The following is a 21,070-nucleotide window of genomic DNA, read 5'->3' as shown; positions in this document are numbered from 1 at the left end:
TCTTATCCCATCAATTGAAAGGATGTTTGGGGATGATGAAAACATTTTTCAAGATGATAATGCATCTTGCCATACAGCAAAAACTGTGAAAACATTCCTTGCAAAAAGACACATAGGGTCAATGTCATGGCCTGCAAATAGTCCGGATCTTAATCCAATTGAAAATCTTTGGTGGAAGTTGAAGAAAATGGTCCATGACAAGGCTCCAACCTGCAAAGCTGATCTGGCAACAGCAATCAGAGAACGTTGGAGCCAAATTGATGAAGAGTCCTGTTTGTCACTCATTAAGTCCATGCCTCAGAGACTGCAAGCTGTTATAAAAGCCAGAGGTGGTGCAACAAAATACTAGTGATGTGTTGGAGCGTTCTTTTGTTTTTCGTGATTCCATAATTTTTTCCTCAGAATTGAGTGATTCCATATTTTTTCCCTCGGCTTGGTCTAAAAAAGTAACCATTACTGACTGCCACAAATTTTTTTCCTGATTTCTTATAGTGTTTCTTAAAGCCAGAAAGTTGCCATTTGAAATGACTTTAGTTTTGTGTCATGTCTGTGATCTGCTTTTTTTCTACAAAATTAAACAACTGAATGAACATCCTCCGAGGCCGGTGATTCCATAATTTTTGCCAGGGGTTGTATCCTCCCTTCAATGCGGTGCAGTTGTTCTGTCCCCTTTGCAGAAGAGCACCCCCAGAGTATGATGTTTCTACCCCCATGCTTCACAGTTGGGATTGTTTTCTTGGGGTTGTTCTCATCCTCTAAACATGGTAAGTGGAGTTGATTCCAAAAAGCTCTATTCTGGTCTCATCTGACCACATGACCTTCTCCCATGCCTCCTCTGGACCATCCAGATGGTCACTGGTGAACTTCAAACGGGCCTGAACATGTGCTGGCTTGAGCAGGGGGACCTTGCTGCCCTGTAGGATTTTAAACCATGACAGCACCATGTGTTACTAATGTAATCTTTGTGACTGTGGTCCCAGCTATCTTCAGGTCATGGACAAGGTCCCTCTTGTGTAGTTCTGAGCTTTCTCAGAATCATCCTTACCCCACAAAGTGAGATCTTGCATGGAATCCCAGACCGATGGAGATTGACAGTCATCTTGTGTTTCTTACACTTTCTAATAAATAATCATAACAGTTGTTGTCTTCTACCAAGCTGCTTGCCTGTTGTCCTGTAGTCCATCCCAGCCTTGTGCAGGTCTACAGTTTTGTCCCTGGTGTCCTTAGACAGCTCTTTGGTCTTGGCTATGGTGGACAGGTTGGAGTGTAATTGATTGAGTGTGTGAACAGGTGTCTTTTATACAGGTAACACGTTCAAACAGGTGCAATTAATACAGGTAAAGAGTGCAGAATAAGAGGGCTTCTTAAAGGAAAAATTAACAGGACTGTGTGAGCCAGAATTCTTGCTGGTTGGTAGGTGTTCAAATACTTAGTTGCAGCAGTAACATACAAATAAATTATTAAAAAAAATCATACATTGTGATTTCCGGATTTTTTTTTTTTTTTTAGATTATGTCTCTCACAGTGGACATGCACCTAAGATTCTAAGTGGGAGAACTTTCAAAATCGCAGGCAAATACTTATTTTCCTCACTTTATATATACACTCAAAAATATAAACGCAACACTTTTGGTTTTGCTCCCATTTTGTATGAGATGAACTCAAAGATCTGAAACTTTTTCCACATACACAATATCACCATTTCCCTCAAATATTGTTCACAAACCAGTCTAAATCTGTGATAGTGAGCACTTCTCCTTTGCTGAGATAATCCATCCCACCTCACAGGTGTGCCATATCAAGATGCTGATTAGACACCATGATTAGTGCACAGGTGTGCCTTAGACTGTCCACAATAAAAGGCCACTCTGAAAGGTGCAGTTTTATCACACAGCACAATGCCACAGATGTTGCAAGATTTGAGGGAGCGTGCAATTGGCATGCTGACAGCAGAAATGTCAACCAAGCTGTTGCTCGTGTATTGAATGTTCATTTCTCTACCATAAGCCGTCCCCAAAGGCATTTCAGAGAATTTGGCAGTACATCCAACCATCCTCACAACCGCAGACCACGTGTAACCACACCAGCCCAGGACCTCCACATCCAGCATGTTCACCTCCAAGATCGTCTGAGACCAGCCACTCGGACAGCTGCTGAAACAATCGGTTTGCATAACCAAAGAATTTCTGCACAAACTGTCAGAAACCGTCTCAGTGAATCTCATCTGCATGCTCGTCGTCCTCATCGGGGTCTCGACCTGACTCCAGTTTGTCGTTGTAACCGACTTGAGTGGGCAAATGCTCACATTCGCTGGCATTTGGCACATTGGAGAGGTGTTCTCTTCACGGATGAATCCCGGTTCACACTGTCCAGGGCAGATGGCAGACAGCGTGTGTGGCGTCGTGTGGGTGAGCGGTTTTCTGATGTCAATGTTGTGGATCGAGTGGCCCATGGTGGCAGTGGGGTTATGGGATGGGCAGGCGTCTGTTGTGGACGAAGAACACAGGTGCATTTTATGGATGGCATTTTGAATGCACAGAGATACCGTGACGAGATCCTGAGGCCCATTGCTGTGCCATACATCCAAGAACATCACCTCATGTTTCAGCAGGATAATGCACGGCCCCATGTTGCAAGGATCTGTGCACAATTCTTGGAAGCTGAAAATGTCCCAGTTCTTGCATGGCCGGCATACTCACCGGACATGTCACCCATTGAGCATGTTTGGGATGCTGTGGACCGGCGTATACGACAGCGTGTACCAGTTCCTGCCAAATATCCAGCAACTTCGCACAGCCATTGAAGAGGAGTGGACCAACATTCCACAGGCCACAATTGACAACCTGATCAACTCTATGCGAAGGAGATGTGTTGCACTGCATGAGGCAAATGGTGGTCACACCAGATACTGACTGGTATCCCCCCCCAATAAAACAAAACTGCACCTTTCAGAGTGGCCTTCTAAGGCACACCTGTGCACTAATCATGGTGTGTAATCAGCATCTTGGTATGGCACACCTGTGAGGTGGGATGGATTATTTCAGCAAAGGAGAAGTGCTCACTATCACAGATTTAGACTGGTTTGTGAACAATATTTGAGGGAAATGGTGATATTGTGTATGTGGGAAAAAGTTTCAGATCTTTGAGTTCATCTCATACAAAATGGGAGCAAAACCAAAAGTGTTGCATTTATATTTTTGTTGAGTGTATATATATATATATATATATATGATCAGATGGCGCATTGTGCACCACATGTGAATCTTGATGGGATTTGTTCTTTGGACCTTGGCCCAAGGGACTAAAAACCTCAGTGATTTTCAAATTTAGAATAAAGTTTAAAGTTACCTTAACATATCTGATATATATATAACATATTTGATTTAACATATTTAAAAATGTAAACAGAAATAATAAAGCTGCAACAATTACTTTGTTATTCTTCATTTAGCTGACAGAGTTTAACACATTATACAACCCCTGGCAAAAATTATGGAATCACCGGCCTCGGAGGATGTTCATTCAGTTGTTTCATTTTGTAGAAAAAAAGCAGATCACAGACATGACACAAAACTAAAGTCATTTCAAATGGCAACTTTCTGGCTTTAAGAAACACTATAAGAAATCAGGAAAAAAAATTGTGGCAGTCAGTAACGGTTACTTTTTTAGACCAAGCAGAGGGAAAAAAATATGGACTCACTAAATTCTGAGGAATAAATTATGGAATCACCCTGTAAATTTTCATCCCCAAAACTAACACCTGCATCAAATCAGATCTGCTCGTTAGTCTGCATCTAAAAAGGAGTGATCACACCTTGGAGAGCTGTTGCACCAAGTGGACTGACATGAATCATGGCTCCAACACGAGAGATGTCAATTGAAACAAAGGAGAGGATTATCAAACTCATAAAAGAGGGTAAATCATCACGCAGTGTTGCAAAAGATGTTGGTTGTTCACAGTCAGCTGTGTCTAAATTCTGGACCAAATACAAACAACATGGGAAGGTTGTTAAAGGCAAACATACTGGTAGACCAAGGAAGATATCAAAGCTTCAAGACAGAAAACTTAAAGCAATATGTCTCAAAAATCGAAAATGCACAACAAAACAAATGAGGAACGAAACTGGAGTCAACGTCTGTGACTGAACTGTAAGAAACCGCCTAAAGGAAATGGGATTTACATACACAAAAGCTAAACGAAAGCCATCATTAACACCTAAACAGAAAAAAAACAAGGTTACAATGGGCTAAGGAAAATCAATCGTGGACTGTGGATGACTGGATGAATGTCATATTCAGTGATGAATCTCGAATCTGCATTGGGCAAGGTGATGATGCTGGAACTTTTGTTTGGTGCCGTTCCAATGAGATTTATAAAGATGACTGCCTGAAGAGAATATGTAAATTTCCACAGTCATTGATGATATGGGGATGCATGTCAGGTAAAGGCACTGGGGAGATGGCTGTCATTACATCATCAATAAATGCACAAGTTTACGTTGATATTTTGGTCACTTTTCTTATCCCATGAATTGAAAGGATGTTTGGGGATGATGAAATCATTTTTCAAGATGATAATATCTGTCATATCAGGACGGGCAATAAGCCGTGAAATGACTGTTCTCGTTCTCACCATCCCGGTGTCCCCTTTTCCTCATTCTCCCGCCCTCACTGTCCTCACACTGCTCTGCTCAACACCCCCCCCATGCCCCTCCACACCCCCCATGCTCCACGTCACAAAGATGCTGCTTTTTTTATGGACGGTGGAGTGATGCTGAAAATTCTATTTTTAAAAAAAAACAGGCGGTGTGTTTGTCTGAACTGACAGGAGGACGTTGATGAACAGAACAAACGTGCAGTTACATTAAACCCACCACATGCACGTGCATGTGGATCCTCCAGACTGAGCCCTGCTCTCTGGAGGATCCAGATGTCATTACATCATCAATAAATGCACAAGTTTACGTTGATATTTTGGTCACTTTTCTTATCCCATCAATTGAAAGGATGTTTGGGGATGATGAAATCATTTTTCAAGATGATAATGCATCTTGCCATAGAGCAAAAACTGTGAAAACATTCCTTGCAAAAAGACACATAGGGTCAATGTCATGGCCTGCAAATAGTCCGGATCTTAATCCAATTGAAAATCTTTGGTGGAAGTTGAAGAAAATGGTCCATGACAAGGCTCAAACCTGCAAAGCTGATCTGGCAACAGCAATCAGAGAAAGTTGGAGCCAGATTGATAAAGAGTACTGTTTGTCACTCATTAAGTCCATGCCTCAGAGACCGCAAGCTGTTATAAGAGCCAGAGGTGGTGCAACAAAAATACTAGTGATGTCTTGGAGCGTTCTTTTGTTTTTCATGATTCCATAATTTTTTCCTCAGAATTGAGTGAGTCCATATTTTTTTCCCTCTGCTTGGTCTAAAAAAGTAACTGTTACTGACTGCCACAATTTTTTTTCCTGATTTCTTATAGTGTTTCTTAAAGCCAGAAAGTTGCCATTTGAAATGACTTTAGTTTTGTGTCATGTCTGTGATCTGCTTTTTTTCTACAAAATGAAACAACTGAATGAACATCCTCCGAGGCCGGTGATTCCATAATTTTTGGCAGGGGTTGTATACACGAGAATACTTCATTGCGTGCCATGGTACTGAGGAGCTACAAAGTAACAAACATTTTCCTGTTAGTGCAGTTTGTATGGAGGTGTGACAGGTCAGCCTGACCTTCCTGGATTTGGTTTTTGTACACGTGGTTAATTTACGGCTCTCGGTGTCTCGGCCCCTCGGAGCTGAGGTGTCCGCTCTGTGGCGTCTGTCCTCCAGAGAGCCCTGCTCTCTGGAGGGCTGATCGCTACTTTTCCTGGGATGAGTAGACACTCCCAAGGCAAACACTCCAGATTTAATTATAAACTCCAAAGAGGATTAGTCTGCACCGTGTGTGTGTGTGTGTGTGTGTGTGTGTGTGTGTGTGTGTGTGTGTGTGTGTGAGACACACACAAAGCGAGGGAGTGGCCAGAAGCTCTGCCTATGATGAAGGCTCAAGTACATGCACGTGTGCAGAGCGCTCACCTGGATTGCGTTTGGTACTGTCGGTCCACTTCTTCGTAGTGCCATGGTGGTCGGGCGTCGGCTCCTCTGGGCGCCAGCTGTAAGGAGACAAGTAACATGACTATGATCAGAAGGTCCTCGGTTTGACTCTACATCAGACGGGAAACTCACTAAGGTGCCCATGAGCACAAAACACAGTCCATTTACAATGCTGGTGAACAAGAAATTGAACCCACATCTCCACTGATTCAACTTAGGAGCAGCAGAATGAATAATGTCAAATATTTGGTTTGCACACTGCCTTGGACTTACATCAATCATTAAACACCAACAGTATGGTACTGTATGAAAAATCTGTCTGGAGTAAGCATTTATCAAAGCATTGACTGTGTAAAAAAGGAGGCTCGTGAGGGAAGCCACCAACTGAGTCACTGTGTAAAAAAGGAGGCTTGTGAGGGAAGCCACCAACTGTGTAAAAAGGAGGCTAGTAAGGGAAGCCACCAACTGAGTCACTGTGTAAACATTTGGCTAATGAGGGAAGCCACCAACTGAGCCATTGTGCAACAATGAGGCTAGTGAGGGAAGCCACCAACTGAGAGTGCAAAAATTAGACGGGTGAGAGAAGCCACCAATTGAGTCACTGTGTAAAAAGGTGGCTAAAGAGGGAAGCCACCAACTGAGCCACTGTGCAACAATGAGGCTAGTGAGGGAAGCCACCAACTGAGAGTGCAAAAATTAGACAGGTGAGAGAAGCCACCAATTGAGTCACTGTGTAAAAAGGTGGCTAATGAGGGAAATCATTAAGTGAATGACTGAGAAGGATGCTAGTGAGGAAAACCACCAAGACATCCAAATATTCTGTGGATGTGAATGGAGAAAATTTGCATCAAACAACGTTTGCCTTCTGCATCACCGTTATTCAGCTTCATGCCGGAGTGGAGTAGGGAAGGATTTTCTGAAAAAGAAGATGTAAAATTTCAGTGACAGTGTTCCAGAAGGCAAACAAGAGACTTGAGTTAAGACATATTCAGGATCCATCTCCTGACTTGTCCAAAGAAAACTGTTATTGTGATGGTCTATAGAAGCTGGCTGATTCCTGTTGTAATCCACCAGAGCGTGTAAAGACTCAGTGGACAGCAGTGCACAAAATGTGCACGTCTACCTCGGCAGGGATCCTGTTCCTGCTATCAGATACGTAATGACGTTTTTACCAAATGCAACAATTAAAACTGTTTTGGTCTCAAATGAAAAGATGAACTTAAAAACACCCAAAAATGGAGCCTCAGCTTCACTTTAAGGCAGTTCTGAAGGTAAAATCGGGTCCAGCTCGGTATGAGCATGCTGTTGGTAATAAAGTGTCCGGTGAGCGTGCATGCTGCACACATGCAGGACTGTGGCAGCCGTCTGCATCATTTCAATAACTGCACGTGCAAATCAAGCCCACAGTTAAATGCATGGGTACTATGGGCATAACTATGCATGCTCAGTGTCACGTGCACGGCCTGTGCAAAGCGTGCACATGGCTTAAGATTACACTGAAGTCCAGGTGGTTTAAACAAGCACTTCCTGAGGTGGCGGAAGGGAAGCAGATCGATAAGAGGACAGAGAGAAACAACATACAGTATCAATTATCTATAATCTAGGCTCAGAACTCTGAGGTTTCACGCACAAACACGGCATGTTTGCTCAGAGGACGCTTCATCAGCGCCACACAATATAAACCGTGTGCGCACACCAGCGCACGGGTCATTTCCTCAAAAGCTGCAACCCACACAATAATTTTCATGGACATGCAAATGTGTTCATACAAACTAACGCACACTGACAGCAGCACACATGGAAATGTAAGAGGGCAAACAGCCGCACGTTTGACCCGGGCTACTGAAGCAACGCAACCCTACAACCGCCCACAGCATGCAAAACACACACACACACACACACACACACACACACACACACACACACACACACACACACACACACACACACACACACACACACACACACACACACACACACCTTCAATCGCTTAGTCCAATTAAGGGTCGTGGGGAGCTGGAGCCTATCCCAGCAACAACAACAAAAAACTCTAAATGAGGCCAGTTTATTGCTGCTTCTTTTTCTTCTTCTTGCACACATGAGTGAGATCAAACTCATTCTGCATGCCAGTGCAGATGCACAGGATTATCAGATACCATGAGCGCGTGTGTAATATAGGGAGCTGGAATGTATCAGAACTGAAAGCACATGAGAGCCACGGCCTATTCAGCGATGGGTCTTTGTGCCTTTTTCTGCAGGTTTAATGTGATGTCAGGGAGTAAATGCTCCATCTTTGGACGACATTATGCAAAGAGATGCATAATGTGAAAGTAAAGGGTGCATTAGTCTCTGTAAGAAGCTGGGACTCAGGTGGAGGACCTCCTGCTTTACTTTGTGTCTAATGCATCATCAACGTGTGGCATGGGGGGGGGGGGGGGGGGGTAAAGAACGATGGGTCGAAATCAAAATGTGCACCTGCATAAAATGCAAAAACTGATTCTTTGTCAATTGTTTGTATTACCATAAGAGCCTGCAGCTATAGTCCCAGATGTCTGCTGTATTGATGCTTTTCAGATGGGAACCCATTTTGCAAAATTAGACAGCAAGCTTTAGGAGCAGACATTGTGCTTTGGTGGAGGGGAAAAAAAAAAAAACAGCTGAAGTGTACACACAAGCATACAAACAAAGGGGGGGGACAAAGACTGTCTCACCATGGCAACTGATACGATAGCGATATGAAATGTATCCAGCTTGGAAGAAGAATACAGCAGATGCACGCCAGAGAAGGTGACGAGCTCCACAGCTCCGCTATTCCCCCCATGCCGTCCAAGTTCATGGCCTCACATTGAACCCGCTGACATCATACGTAGACTGCAGGTCTCTACTGTAGTGTGTGTGTGTGTGTGTGTGTGTGTGGGGTGGTCAATAGCTGATTCTCTTTGGACTCAAACCACAGCAGGTGAGCACACACATGATCAATAATTTGCTGTTGTACTCGGACTGTATATACACTAGACACACCCACCATGACATCACCACCAGGTTTTCTGAAAAGTGGGTTTGAAGCTCAAATTAGGCAGGTCCAAATGGTTCCATCTTGGCAGTGCCTGTCTTTGCCAAACAATCAGAAAAATCCTAAATGGGCAAAGAGGTGGAGCGTGGGCAAGATGGATGTGACCTGGTCGACACTAATGAAGCCCAAACAAGCCCTTAATAAAATTCATGCATTCATTCCTGCATGTTCCTCAGGGAATGCGACAAGATCAATGTAGCTAATGCCATCAAGCTCATGTGCTAATGGCAACAGAAATACTGGAGCACAGACTTCTTAGAAGGTCCATTATTACCACTAATTGCACAACACGCCACCCCAGAAATTTATGTATAATATATTAATAATATATATAAGAAAATGCTCAGAAAGGACATACACAGTCAAGTTCACAGCAGCTAGCAGCCCCTGTTAGCAGGGCCATGGTCTCAGCTCGCCAGCAATCATCTGTTGCTCAAAGTGACCATGCCTGCAATTATTCTTCATTTTATAGCTTAATAAAGCTGATGAGTTATATACAAATTCGTTCCTGTACAGTTATCGTGAACTAGGAAACTCATTATAGAGACCAAACTCGTTTTTTTTGTGCCAGGCTATAAACATGTTCATTCCTGCTGCAAAAGTTGGGGATTTTAACATTAGGGTCTATGGGGCATAACTCTTTTGGAGACGGCCTCAAGTGGCCACTGAAAGAACTGCTACATTTGGCTCTTCCGTGTCAGCTTCATTCCTCTGCGCTGGAGGTTGGAGCTTAGTTATACTTCAGTGTCATGTAGTAAAACTGTAAAATCCCAAATACTTTGCTGATCTTGGAGTTCACTGCGGTTCATGTGCATGTGCACACATGCATCCGATTGTGGTCTACACCCAGACTTTATAATCAGCAGATGATCAGAGTCCTTTTAATATTTCTCATCAAACGAGGAAAACCTGTATCAGAACAATCTTTTTCATATCGGCTATAATTGTGTTGAGTCTGTAATTCACCAGCTGACAAATGCTGTGAACGAGAGGTTGTCGTGTGCATGCGAGAGTGTGCACAAAGTCACTTTCCCATTTTTCCAAATTAGAAAGCAATGCTTTGACAGCGCCAGATGATATGCATTGTAATACGTGCGCGCGCACACACCAATCAGCTCCGGCGGCACAGCTGTCGCATTCATCACAAAGTATTGCCGGCACTCAGGAAATGAATTTCTTGGAGCACTTTTAGTGTTGCTGTAAATTTGTGATGCTCATATATACAATAAGCCTCAAATGAGTCCAAGTACTCCGACTCTCTCCTTGAGCGCCTTCACACCGGGACTCAGACGCACAGATTTGCTTTTTTTTTTTTTTTTTTTTTGCAAACTGCTGTAATCCTCCGTTCCCTTTTAAAACAGCATAATTAGCCGCCTGTACTGCCATTCTTTCCTGCTTCCCTCCTTTCCACCCTCCATCCATCTTGGATGCAAATTAAGCATGTGTCTCTGTGTGATGCCTGTGCCTGGTACCCCATGCCCACCTCCTGTTGGCACGCTTGCCACCAAACCCTGCATCCGACTGGCACAGCAAGACGGAATCCACCCAATGAGCATGTGTAAAAGGACGGAAAACGATCCATGCAAAGCACAGTGACGCTAAACACTGCTGGCACTAAAGGTTGCCAACTGAAAATTAAGACTATGAATTCTTGAATGACAAATAACCACTCCCACTAACACACACACACACACACACACACACACTCAACATTTATACTGATGCAAGAACATCTCAAAACTTTAATCATCAGACCAGGTGCGGTCTGGAAGGATGCCCTGGTGCTGCGAGTTGCCATGCTGTTCTTAGGTGGCAACCACCCAGGCACAAGACCACACCATCGCCAGCCCTTGAAAGTAACCATCTATCTGCTGCAGCCAGGTGACATGTGGGCATCCCTTTGGCCTCCTCCAGCTGCAGTGGTTGTCAACACTGAGGCGCCTGCGTTCTAGATTAGAAGAAATGCACAACATGTCCAAAATATTTGTAGGTGACGCTCCCTCACAATGCAAGTGTTACTCCTCATCTTCATCTCTGTAAGTAACCACTTGTTTGACACAAAGTCATTCGAGGGGTACACGAGGATCCTCCAAAGAGACCAAGTACCAAAGAGATGATCCAGAAACAATCATGCGGTAAGACAAGAAGCATCAAGACCCTAAAGACATGAACCTTCAGGTGTGGTACAGTGATAAATTTTCGAACAAATATACAGCACAACTTCAAAGTGCACTGAGCACGTGCAATGTCCTGACTTGTCCTTGGCAAAACTGTTAAACTTACTAGCAGACTGTTTCTCAAACATCTACAGAACTGGTTGTTAAATTGTGCAGAATAATTGCTGCACACCGGCACAAGTAGTTAGTGCATTTGCTTCCAAAACACAAGGTTCCCAGTTAAAGACCACCTGTGTCCCGTTCTCCATGTACAGTTGGGTGGCATCAGGAAGGATATCCGGTGTCAAACCAATATGCAGATCCATATCAGATCCACTGTGGTGAACCCAAGCAAAAAGGAGGAAGCCAAAAGAAATTACCATGCCCAATAACTAAAGGGCAAAGTGATATGACAAGGACACTTTGGTCTTGAGCACAATATAGAGAGGAGAACTGGACCAAGTATCGCATAGATCCCTTGTTTGATGTTATGCATGTGTGCCGTAACGCCTGAAATCAGCGAGGTCACAAAAACAGCAGACGACTGTAAACTGGTGCCAATGCAATGACTTAGATTGCTGAAAAAGGCTAAATATGGTGCTACGTTACCCTTTCATTGCCAGAGGATGTGTTTGCATCTTCCAATGGAGCAAGAGAGATGAAGTAATGAGAACATTCATAGACTCTAAATAAATAACTGTTGCTGTCAGCTGTGCTACAGCTCAGAATTTTACCCCTAACCTCTTTTGGGTTCACCTCTGTGTCTTTCACCAACAGCATATTTTTAAAAATTGCAAATGTCTAACTTTGCAGATGTACTTTTTTTTGTTTGCTAACCAACCAATGCTCAAAAAATGTCCAGGCATCTATTTCAAATCTAGCCCTTTGGCGTACAGGATAATGCCTTATTAGCGATCTCAGTATGTGAGCGCACATCTCTAACGGGAGTCTGTCTTGCCCCAAGATAACACTAAAGACTCCCACACCTGGACCTCGCTCACTCTGAGCTCATTAGCAGCAGATGGTACACACACACACAGACCAGAGGTGACACACACTCAGACTGGAATGCTGTCGCTTTTGGTAATAGGCCAATCTGCTGGTAATTGTCCTCAATGTTTGTGTGTTTAGACTTTGACTGTTGACCTTAGCGTGGCTTTGTGCGCTTATGTATGCAGTCGGATTCGGCGCTTGGTTCGATCAATCTTTCTGTGGTAGGAAGTTGCAGGTGATGTGAAAAGGAAGGCTACCTCACAGACAAAAATAAAATAGAAATCTGTATATAATGATGTGTTTTCGTCTTCAGCTGCAAAATGCAAGAACATTTGCTGAAGGAAACTTTGAAATTAAACCATTTGCATCAATGGTGAATAAACGAAGTGCGCGTGAACGCATCAAAAGAAGCAGAGAACATAAAGAAGTCAAGGGAAAGCAATGATGTCATTTGTTCTGAGTAGGCAAATGTACAGAGAGGATACAATGTTTAGCAAACCCAGAGAGCATTTGATCTGTTTAAGTGCTATTAGCCACAACCATTTTGTGACTCAAACTTTTATATCACTCTTTTCAGAATGACACAATATTGGAACGCGTTACGTCTGTTTCATCTTGCATTATGCACTTGATGTGCAGCTTCACCTTTTAAATTTTGAGAAAAATTCTTAGGTTCAGCAATGACTAAAAACAACAACAACAACAAAAAATAGTTTGGGGAGCGAAGATTTTTGTTTTATGCAATACCATTTTCAAAATTTCAGTCCTACTTCAGAGACAAATTTTTCTAATGACGCTAAACATAATGGGCTCGATCTTGCAGATCTATGGTGCACTTTCTATTGTGTTTTTGTAAATGCACGAGTGATGTGTCGGGTCCACTTTGCTGCTTAGCAGGTGCGCAATCTGAACACAAAGTGCAAAGGGGATGGATCTGTTTAATTAATTACCTTAATTAGTCATGGATGTGATTTGGAGAATAATTAAATAAATCAATCACTTTGTCATCTGTAATTGTCTTTAAGAGCTGCAGTTTACAAAGTGGACTCAAGTGAAAGGTTTTCTGGTGAGTTAATGCATCTGCGCCATCACAGAGCAGACACTGCCACTAAAGCTCCCTGAGGTGAAGCAGGAAGTTGAAGATTTGTATTTTTCTCTTAGGGTTTGTGTTTATTTCAGGTAACAGTTATATTAAATTTGGTTTGGTTGTGTATACAAGCAGACTATATTTTGACTACTGCTGGCTTTGTGCTAATATTTACATTAAGTACTTTATTTTCCTTCTGGCTCACTGGATGAGTGAAACATAAAGTGTGGTGGACATTACCACTGGACACTGAACAAGTGGTAATGTCTCCAACTCAAGCTAATCAACCTGAAAACTAAACACCGCCGCATTATCAAACCAAATCACGCCAGTGTGTTTACATTTAGTTTGCAATTAACATGTATACTAGTTCCAATCTTTTCCATGTGTGTCAGTGACTGTGTGAGTGTGTGTGGCCGTGGCAGTGGCCACGGGGTGCTGTTTATTTGCTGGAGCTGTGTGTCTGATCCTCACTCCCTCTGTGGGTTTGTTTGCATCCCCACTGCTGAGTGAAATAACATCCTGATGCTTTCCTTCTCCCCTCACCAGGTTATGATGCCCCAAAACAATGTCATACAGTGTGCGGAGTCTGACAGATTGATTGTGTGCACTATCCTGCACTCACACGGAGAGTTACCTGCTAGAACTGCCGGTCATACGGGGTCGTATCGTGCACCCAATGCAAAGCAGTGACAAGTATAGCGCAACTGTAATTAGTACCTTCCACCAGACACAGTTGTCCTTTTCATTTCCATTACCCATGTTCTTTAATTAGTGAGTGTACCATCGCGGTGATGCCAGCAGTTAGTGAACTTATTTTCAAAACAGAAAGTTCCCGATTCAAGACCACCCCTTCGTGTTCTCTGTGTAATCTGGTGTTGCATCAGGAAGGGTATCAGACAGTTTTCTTGTGGCAACCCTGAGCAAAAAAGGGAGACGCTGAAAGAAATGACGTTTTACTTGGGTTTATTTTTGTAGGCATGGGCGTGTTGGAGCACTGCTATCATGTGGAAGCAGCTGGCTATAGACAACAACATCAACAAAAACCTGATCTTAAGTCGAGTGTGGAGAGTTTTTCTCCTGTTCATATGGTGCAATATTCAGATGTGCCTTACAAAAGCAGATTCCCAATATAAAATACACACCGGTGCATCAAACTACAAGATAATTGAAGACACAAGCTGTAAACAAAATAAAATAAACCCTGATGCTCAAATTTAAAAACTCAGATATGTACCATGATTTTACCCCGATTTTCTTTCTCCCAGGACGGGGATGGCCACAGGGATGGTACAGGTGCAGCAGGAGTGGGTGGTCTTGCTGCACCTGGTGGGATAAGGAGGTGGTCCAGTGGTGGTAAAAGGATGATGAGGAGGAGAAGGTGTTGCAGTAATCACTGTGATGCTTCACCTCAGACAGTTGTGCTGGATGAATGCTTCTCTCATTTGCCAGCTCTGACACTTTGTGCACACATACTGTGCCCTGCCAGAAAACCTCTCACTTCTGCATTTGACTTCTAAACAGCAGTGCACCTGCTTCTTAAAAGCAATAAAAGCTGACACTTTTTCATCCCATAAGTAATGAAGTAACTAAATACAATCCATGTGCAGTTTGCGCCCTAATTTGCACTCACAATATGAGTTGTGTTAATGGCTAATAATAGCTAACATGCTCCAAATGCACTTGTGTTGTGTGCTTCAAACTGTGCACCACAGAAGGCGAAGATGGGGTCCAAAGTGTGTGTGTGTGTGTGTGTGTGTGCACACATTTTTTTGGTTTGAATGCGGTTGTTTAAAGCTGGGGATACATCCTGGAGGTTTGAACAGGAACCTGCTGCACAAAAACATTGTGCTAAACCATAAACACAATTTCCATCAGTTCTCCCGCATCACGTTTTCGTGCAAACAGTGTCAACTGTTGAAATCAAAGATGGGAAAGTGTGACCTCAGCAGAGCCGACCCTACCAAACCGCCACATCTTGGAGACTAACACAAAGCAATGACGCGCTTTGAAGTCACACGGAGCGTTAGTGAGAAGGAGAATGGAGACAGATCACACTCTGCAGTTTGCCTGTAGGCCAAAGACAAGCTGTGGGGAGAAAGCAGATGCTCAATAAGCCACTGTAGGACAGTGTGGGCCCAGATGGGTAGTAGAAAAACAACCCTCACCCGTTTGCTGTGTGCAGCACGGGAATGAAGAGACTTAAAACAAAACTGCAGAGAGAGCATGTCGAGCCTCGGGGATGAGCTGCAGAGATGAGGACAGCGAGGAGCCTGTGGACTGAATTGCTCATTGTGACTTTGCAGAGACAGAGAGAGAGGAAAGACAGAAAGGTGCTGTACGTGTGTGAGAGACGCCATGCTGGCAGCAAGCAGAAACATAATGGAGAAATGAGATGTTCACTCTCGTCCCCGTCTCCCTGGAGTGTGTGCAGGAGTTCAGCTTGAGCCGGTGCTGGAGTCTGTGTGCATGTGTGAGCGACGGCAGAAAAGGAGGCGTTCCTGTGTGTGCCAATGAAACAATGAGATTAAAGCCAGAGGCAAAGACGAGATGATGCTGAACAACTTCTGTGGTCAGAAAGCAGGTGCATCCATTAAAGTAAGAAACAGGAGAATTCATAAATCTTTACTCTCTGTTTTGGACACTCTTTAATGATGTCAAAGCTGGAAAAATACATCAATGTCTCACATGATAGACAGTGAAATCTTTAATGTTACTGTACTCTAATGTGAAAAATGTTTGTGCCACTCCTCCTCTGAGGCTTCTTCTTTTGGCTGTTCCCGTTAGGGGTCGCCACAGCAGATCAATCGTTTCCATCTCACCCTGTCCTCTGTAACTTCCTCTGTCACACCAACCACCTGCATGTCCTCCCTCAGCACATCCATAAACCTCCTCTTTGGCCTCCCTCTTCTCCTTCTGCATGGTGGTTCCATCCTCAGCATCCTTCTCCCTGTATACCCTGTGTCCCTCCTATGCACATGTCCAAACCATCTCAATGTTGCCTTTCTGACTTTGTCTCCAAACTGTCCCACCTGAGCTGTCCCTCTGATATGTTCATTCCTAATCCTGTCCATTTTCTTCTCTCCCAAAGAGAATCACATCACAAATCACTCCTGCCACCTTTCTCCACCCACTCTACCCTGCCTGCACTCTCTTCACCTCTCCACCATGCTCTCCGTTACTCTGGACAGTTGACCCCAAGTATTTAAACTCATCTATTTTCACCACTTCTACTCCTTGTAACTGCACTATTCCACTGGGCTCCTTCTCATTCACACACATGTACTCAGTCTTGCTACTACTGACTTTCATTCCCCTTCTATCCAGAATAGATCTCCACCTCTCCAGACGAGACTCAACTTGCTCTCTACTCTCACTACAGATCATAATGTCATCTGCAAACATCACAGACCATGAAGACTCCTGTCTGATCTCAACTGTCAACCAGTCCATCACCAATGCAAACAAGAAAGGTCTCATTAACATAAGCTCACACTCCTCAAAATCACTGTTGATCAATGATCTAATTATTGATCATCACTTAGATATGATTGGGCTATGGTGAAACCTGGCTTAAACCTACAGATGTCCTCCTCTTAAATGAGGCCCACCAGCATATGCATTTAGTCACGTCCCTCGTGATGCGAAGCAAGGCGGAGGTGTTGCTCTTATTTATAAATCTAGGTTTAGCTTATTAGCTTTTGGGAGTTACAAATATCACTCGTTTGAGCATCTGATTCTCTGCTCAGGATATTACACATTGCCAAGGTCAGAAGAATAAAAATCAGTCATATTACTTTGTCACTGTATATAGGCGCATATTCTGAATTCTTAGCTTAACTTATCAAGTAGTGTAGATAACATTCTGATCATTGGTGACTTTAACATTCAAATAAATAAGCCTTCTGATCCCCTCTGCAAATCATTTATGGAAATTGTGGATGCATTAGGATTTCGGCAATGCATTCGGGATTCAACGCGCATTAGTTGAAATACCCTGGATCTGGTTCTCGCACGTGGTATTGCTGTCACGAATACTGACATGCCTCTTACATCAGTGGTGTCTGATCACTCACTTATTAAGTTTACAGTTTCGCTGCCGTGTTTAGTGGAACAACAACCTTATATATCATTACGGCGATGCATCAACTCCTCAACTAAGACTGAACTTGAAGATAGACTGCCTGATGTCTTAGCTTCACATTTGACAAATACCCAGTCAGTAGACAGACTTGTGGATAGTTTACACTCAGTGCTCAAAACTACACACGACATGATTGCACCACCTGTGTTAAAACCGCGCTCCCCCAAATCACAGTCACCTTGGTTCAATGAATATCTGCGTGACCTCAAACATAAAGCAAGAGGTCAAGAACAGAAATGACGTCGTTCAAAATTAGAAGTATTTCACCTTGCGTAGCGTGATGCTATCTTAGACTATAAGCATGCATTATAGTCTAATGGCTATATGGCTACAAAGCGGACTTACTACTCTGATTTGATCAACAAAAACAAGCATAACTCACTCTTGTTCGACATGGTGGCAACACTTATGCATGGACAACCACCTGTAGTCCGCTCTCCTTTTACAGCACAAGATTTTCTGGATTACTTTGGGAAGAAAATAGAAGACATCAGGTTAAACATATCTCGGCATGCCTTAACCCAGCCACTACACACTGCTTTTGAGGTGGGCGCCACTACTGAAGTATTACCTAGATTTACAGAATTTGATAGTATCTCACTAGGCATGCTGACAAAACTCGTAATGTCAACAAAAAGCACAACCCGTTTATTTGATCCTATACCAACAAAACTGTTTAAGGTACCTGTGGCCCACTCTTGGGCTGACTGTGCTGGAAATGATTAATCTTTCTTTAACTTCTGGATCTGTTCCTAAATGTTTCAAATCTGCAGTGATTAAACCATTACTTAAGAAACCTAATCTTGACCCTAGTGTATTGAAAAACTATCGGCCGATATCAAATCTATCATTTTTCTCTAAAATTCTGGAAAACGTGGTGTCATGGCAGCTCATAGACTATCTTAATGAGAATAATCTCTTTGAGCCACTGCAGTCTGCTTTCAGAAAATATCATTCCACAGAGACGGCTCTCGCTAAAGTGGTGAATGATCTTCTGCTTACAATGGATTCGGACACCACTACGGTTCTGTTGCTGTTAGATCTCAGTGCTGCATTTGATAACTTGATAGGCTGGAAAATCATTTTGGGATTACTGGGAGTGCCCTTGCATGGCTGACGGCATACTTGACCAGTCGTTCTCACTGTGTTTTGTACAGTAACACTACCTGACATGAAATTTGGGGTTCCACAGGGGTCTGTCTTGGGCCCTCTGCTTTTCTCCCTTTATATAGCACTCCTTGGGCACATATTGTGGCATTTTGGGATTACCTTTCACTGTTAAGCAGATGATACTCAGTTATACATGCCGATAACTGCTGGTAATCTCGTTCACATAAAATCCTTAGAAGATTGCCTTGCAGCAGTGAGAAGTTGGATGTCTAGAAACGTCCTACTTTTAAACTCTGAAAAGACTGAAATGATGGTTCTTGGTGCAGTGAGACATCGGCATCAATTTGACCAGTTAACGCTCAGCCTCGGCTCGTGTGTCATACATCACACATCACAAGTGAGGATCCTTGGGGTAATTTTTAATCCTTCGTTGTCCTTTGGCCTCCACATTAGAAATATTACTAGGACTGCTTTCTTCCACCTGCGAAATATAGCGAAGATTCATCCCATCCTGTCTATGGCTGATGCTGAGACCCTGATCCATGCATTTATCTCTTCTAGATTGGACTACTGCAATGTTCTATTTTCTGGTCTAGCCTTAGGGGTCTCCAACTGGTTCAAAATGCTGCAGCCAGACTTTTGACACGAAGCAGAAAGTACAACCACATTACACCCATTTTGGCATCCCTTCACTGGCTTCCTGTCCCAGTGAGATCAAATTTTAAGGTTCTGCTACTAACCTATAAAATTATTCATGGACTGGCACCTCCCTACCTAGCTGACCTAATTAAACCTTACGTACCGGCCCGGGCTTTACGTTCTCAGGGTGCAGGACTACTTTATGTCCCTAAGGTGAATAAGAAGTCTGCGGGTCACAGAGCTTTCTCTTATCGTGCCCCTGTTCTGTGGAATGATCTCCCTGCGTCAATAAAACAGTCAGATTCTGTGGAGATTTTCAAGTCCAGACTTAAGACGCACTTATTTACCCTTTCATATGGCTAGCATACTGGTACAGTTTTGTTTTATGCTTTTTACTCTTTTAATTAATTTACTAGTAATTGGAGCGGCTGCGGCCTCAACTTTACCTAAATTCTGGGTCTTTTGGTGAAGTTTAGGGCTAGTGGCCGGTGATCACCTTAGTATTTCTCATTTTTTCTTGTTGTTTAATGCTGGCAAATTATACAGTATTTTTTGTCTTTCTGATGCCTGATTCTGTTTTTTGTCTCTGTTTAAGGTGCAGCTCCATGCAGAGATGGGAGTTGTATTCGTGTTGGCAATCCTCCTGTCCTGTGCGCCAATAGCATTTCTTGTATATTCGTCTGTGAATTGTTCTGTAATTTATGTTTGTAGCATGGCCCAAGCAGAGGGTCACCCCTTTTGAGTCTGGTCTGCTTGAGATTTCTTTCTCAGAGGGAGTTTTTCCTTACCACTGTTGCTCTGGGGGTTGGTAAGGTTAGACCTTACTTGTGTGAAGCGCTTTGAGGCAACTCTGTTGTGATTTGGCGCTATATAAATGAAAATAAATTGAAATTGAATTGGCTTGCAAATGGCTTTTTTTTTTTTTTTTTTTTTACACAAATGAAAAAATGACAGATTTTACCAAATCACATTTATATATAAACACCTACACACACGTCACATTAACGTGTTGGTTTTTACAAAGAATGAATGAGTCACCCAATCAGTGTTAGCGGAGGCTCATTTTACCCATAATCCCTTTGGCATCTGTGTCTGTTTGTTCAGACAGTTGTTCCAGATGTCATTCCACTGAAGGCATGGGAATGTTTAGGAAAACTTCAGAATTAGTTAGGAATTAGGAAAAATTCAGAATTAGTTTAAAACTTCAGAATTATGGTGGTCTGGTGGTCAGGCCCCTTTTGCTGGGGTAGAGTTGAGCTTAGTGCCTCTCAACTGCTTCACTCCTGCAAAATGCGTAGCAAACAGGAGCTTCCAGAAGTAGGCAGTGCGCACAAAGACAGAAGTGCTGACTCACTGTTTGCGTTTGTGATCGCCTTTGACTCTGCCAGAAGCGATTGCGGTGTTCAAACTCAAAATTGGCTTGTTAATAGCTGAGAGTATACCTGAGACAATACTGAAAGTTATTGGTTAGCTGTAGCTTCCAATAAATTTTTGGGTGGTTTATCAGTTTAGCGGTTTAGCTTTATAAAAGATAACTTTTCAGTTAGTTGATTAGCTGTTATCAAAGCTAACTTTTTGGTTAGCTGTACCCACCACTGGCCTTGTTCATAAAAATAGGAACAGCACATTTTGTCTCCACTCCTTAGGCATCGTCGCATTTTCCAAGATTTTATTTAACAATCTGGTTGCAAACTCTACTGTGATCTCTCCTAAACATTCCCATGCCTTCAGTGGAATGACATCTGGAACAACTGTCTTTCCACTCTTTATAGCTGCCC

At 43.1% G+C, this 21,070-nt stretch overlaps 1 protein-coding gene across 4 annotated transcripts in view; it reads right to left on the bottom strand.

Annotated features, from left to right (window-relative positions):
* Positions 1-21,070, bottom strand: part of LOC117516430 (partitioning defective 3 homolog B-like) — a 417,292-nt gene that overhangs the window by 50,072 nt on the left and 346,150 nt on the right. For all 4 annotated transcript variants that reach the window (XM_034177373.1, XM_034177374.1, XM_034177375.1 and 1 more), the window contains one exon: positions 6,073-6,149. In XM_034177373.1, coding sequence (XP_034033264.1) covers positions 6,073-6,149 — 77 coding nt within the window. The remainder of the gene's footprint in view (positions 1-6,072; positions 6,150-21,070) is intronic.

This window comes from Thalassophryne amazonica, chromosome 1 (genome assembly GCF_902500255.1).
Source record: "Thalassophryne amazonica chromosome 1, fThaAma1.1, whole genome shotgun sequence".
NCBI lineage: Eukaryota > Metazoa > Chordata > Actinopteri > Batrachoidiformes > Batrachoididae > Thalassophryne > Thalassophryne amazonica.
The sequence above is the reverse complement of the archived record's forward strand: the minus strand, read 5'-3'. Positions and strand labels throughout refer to the sequence as shown.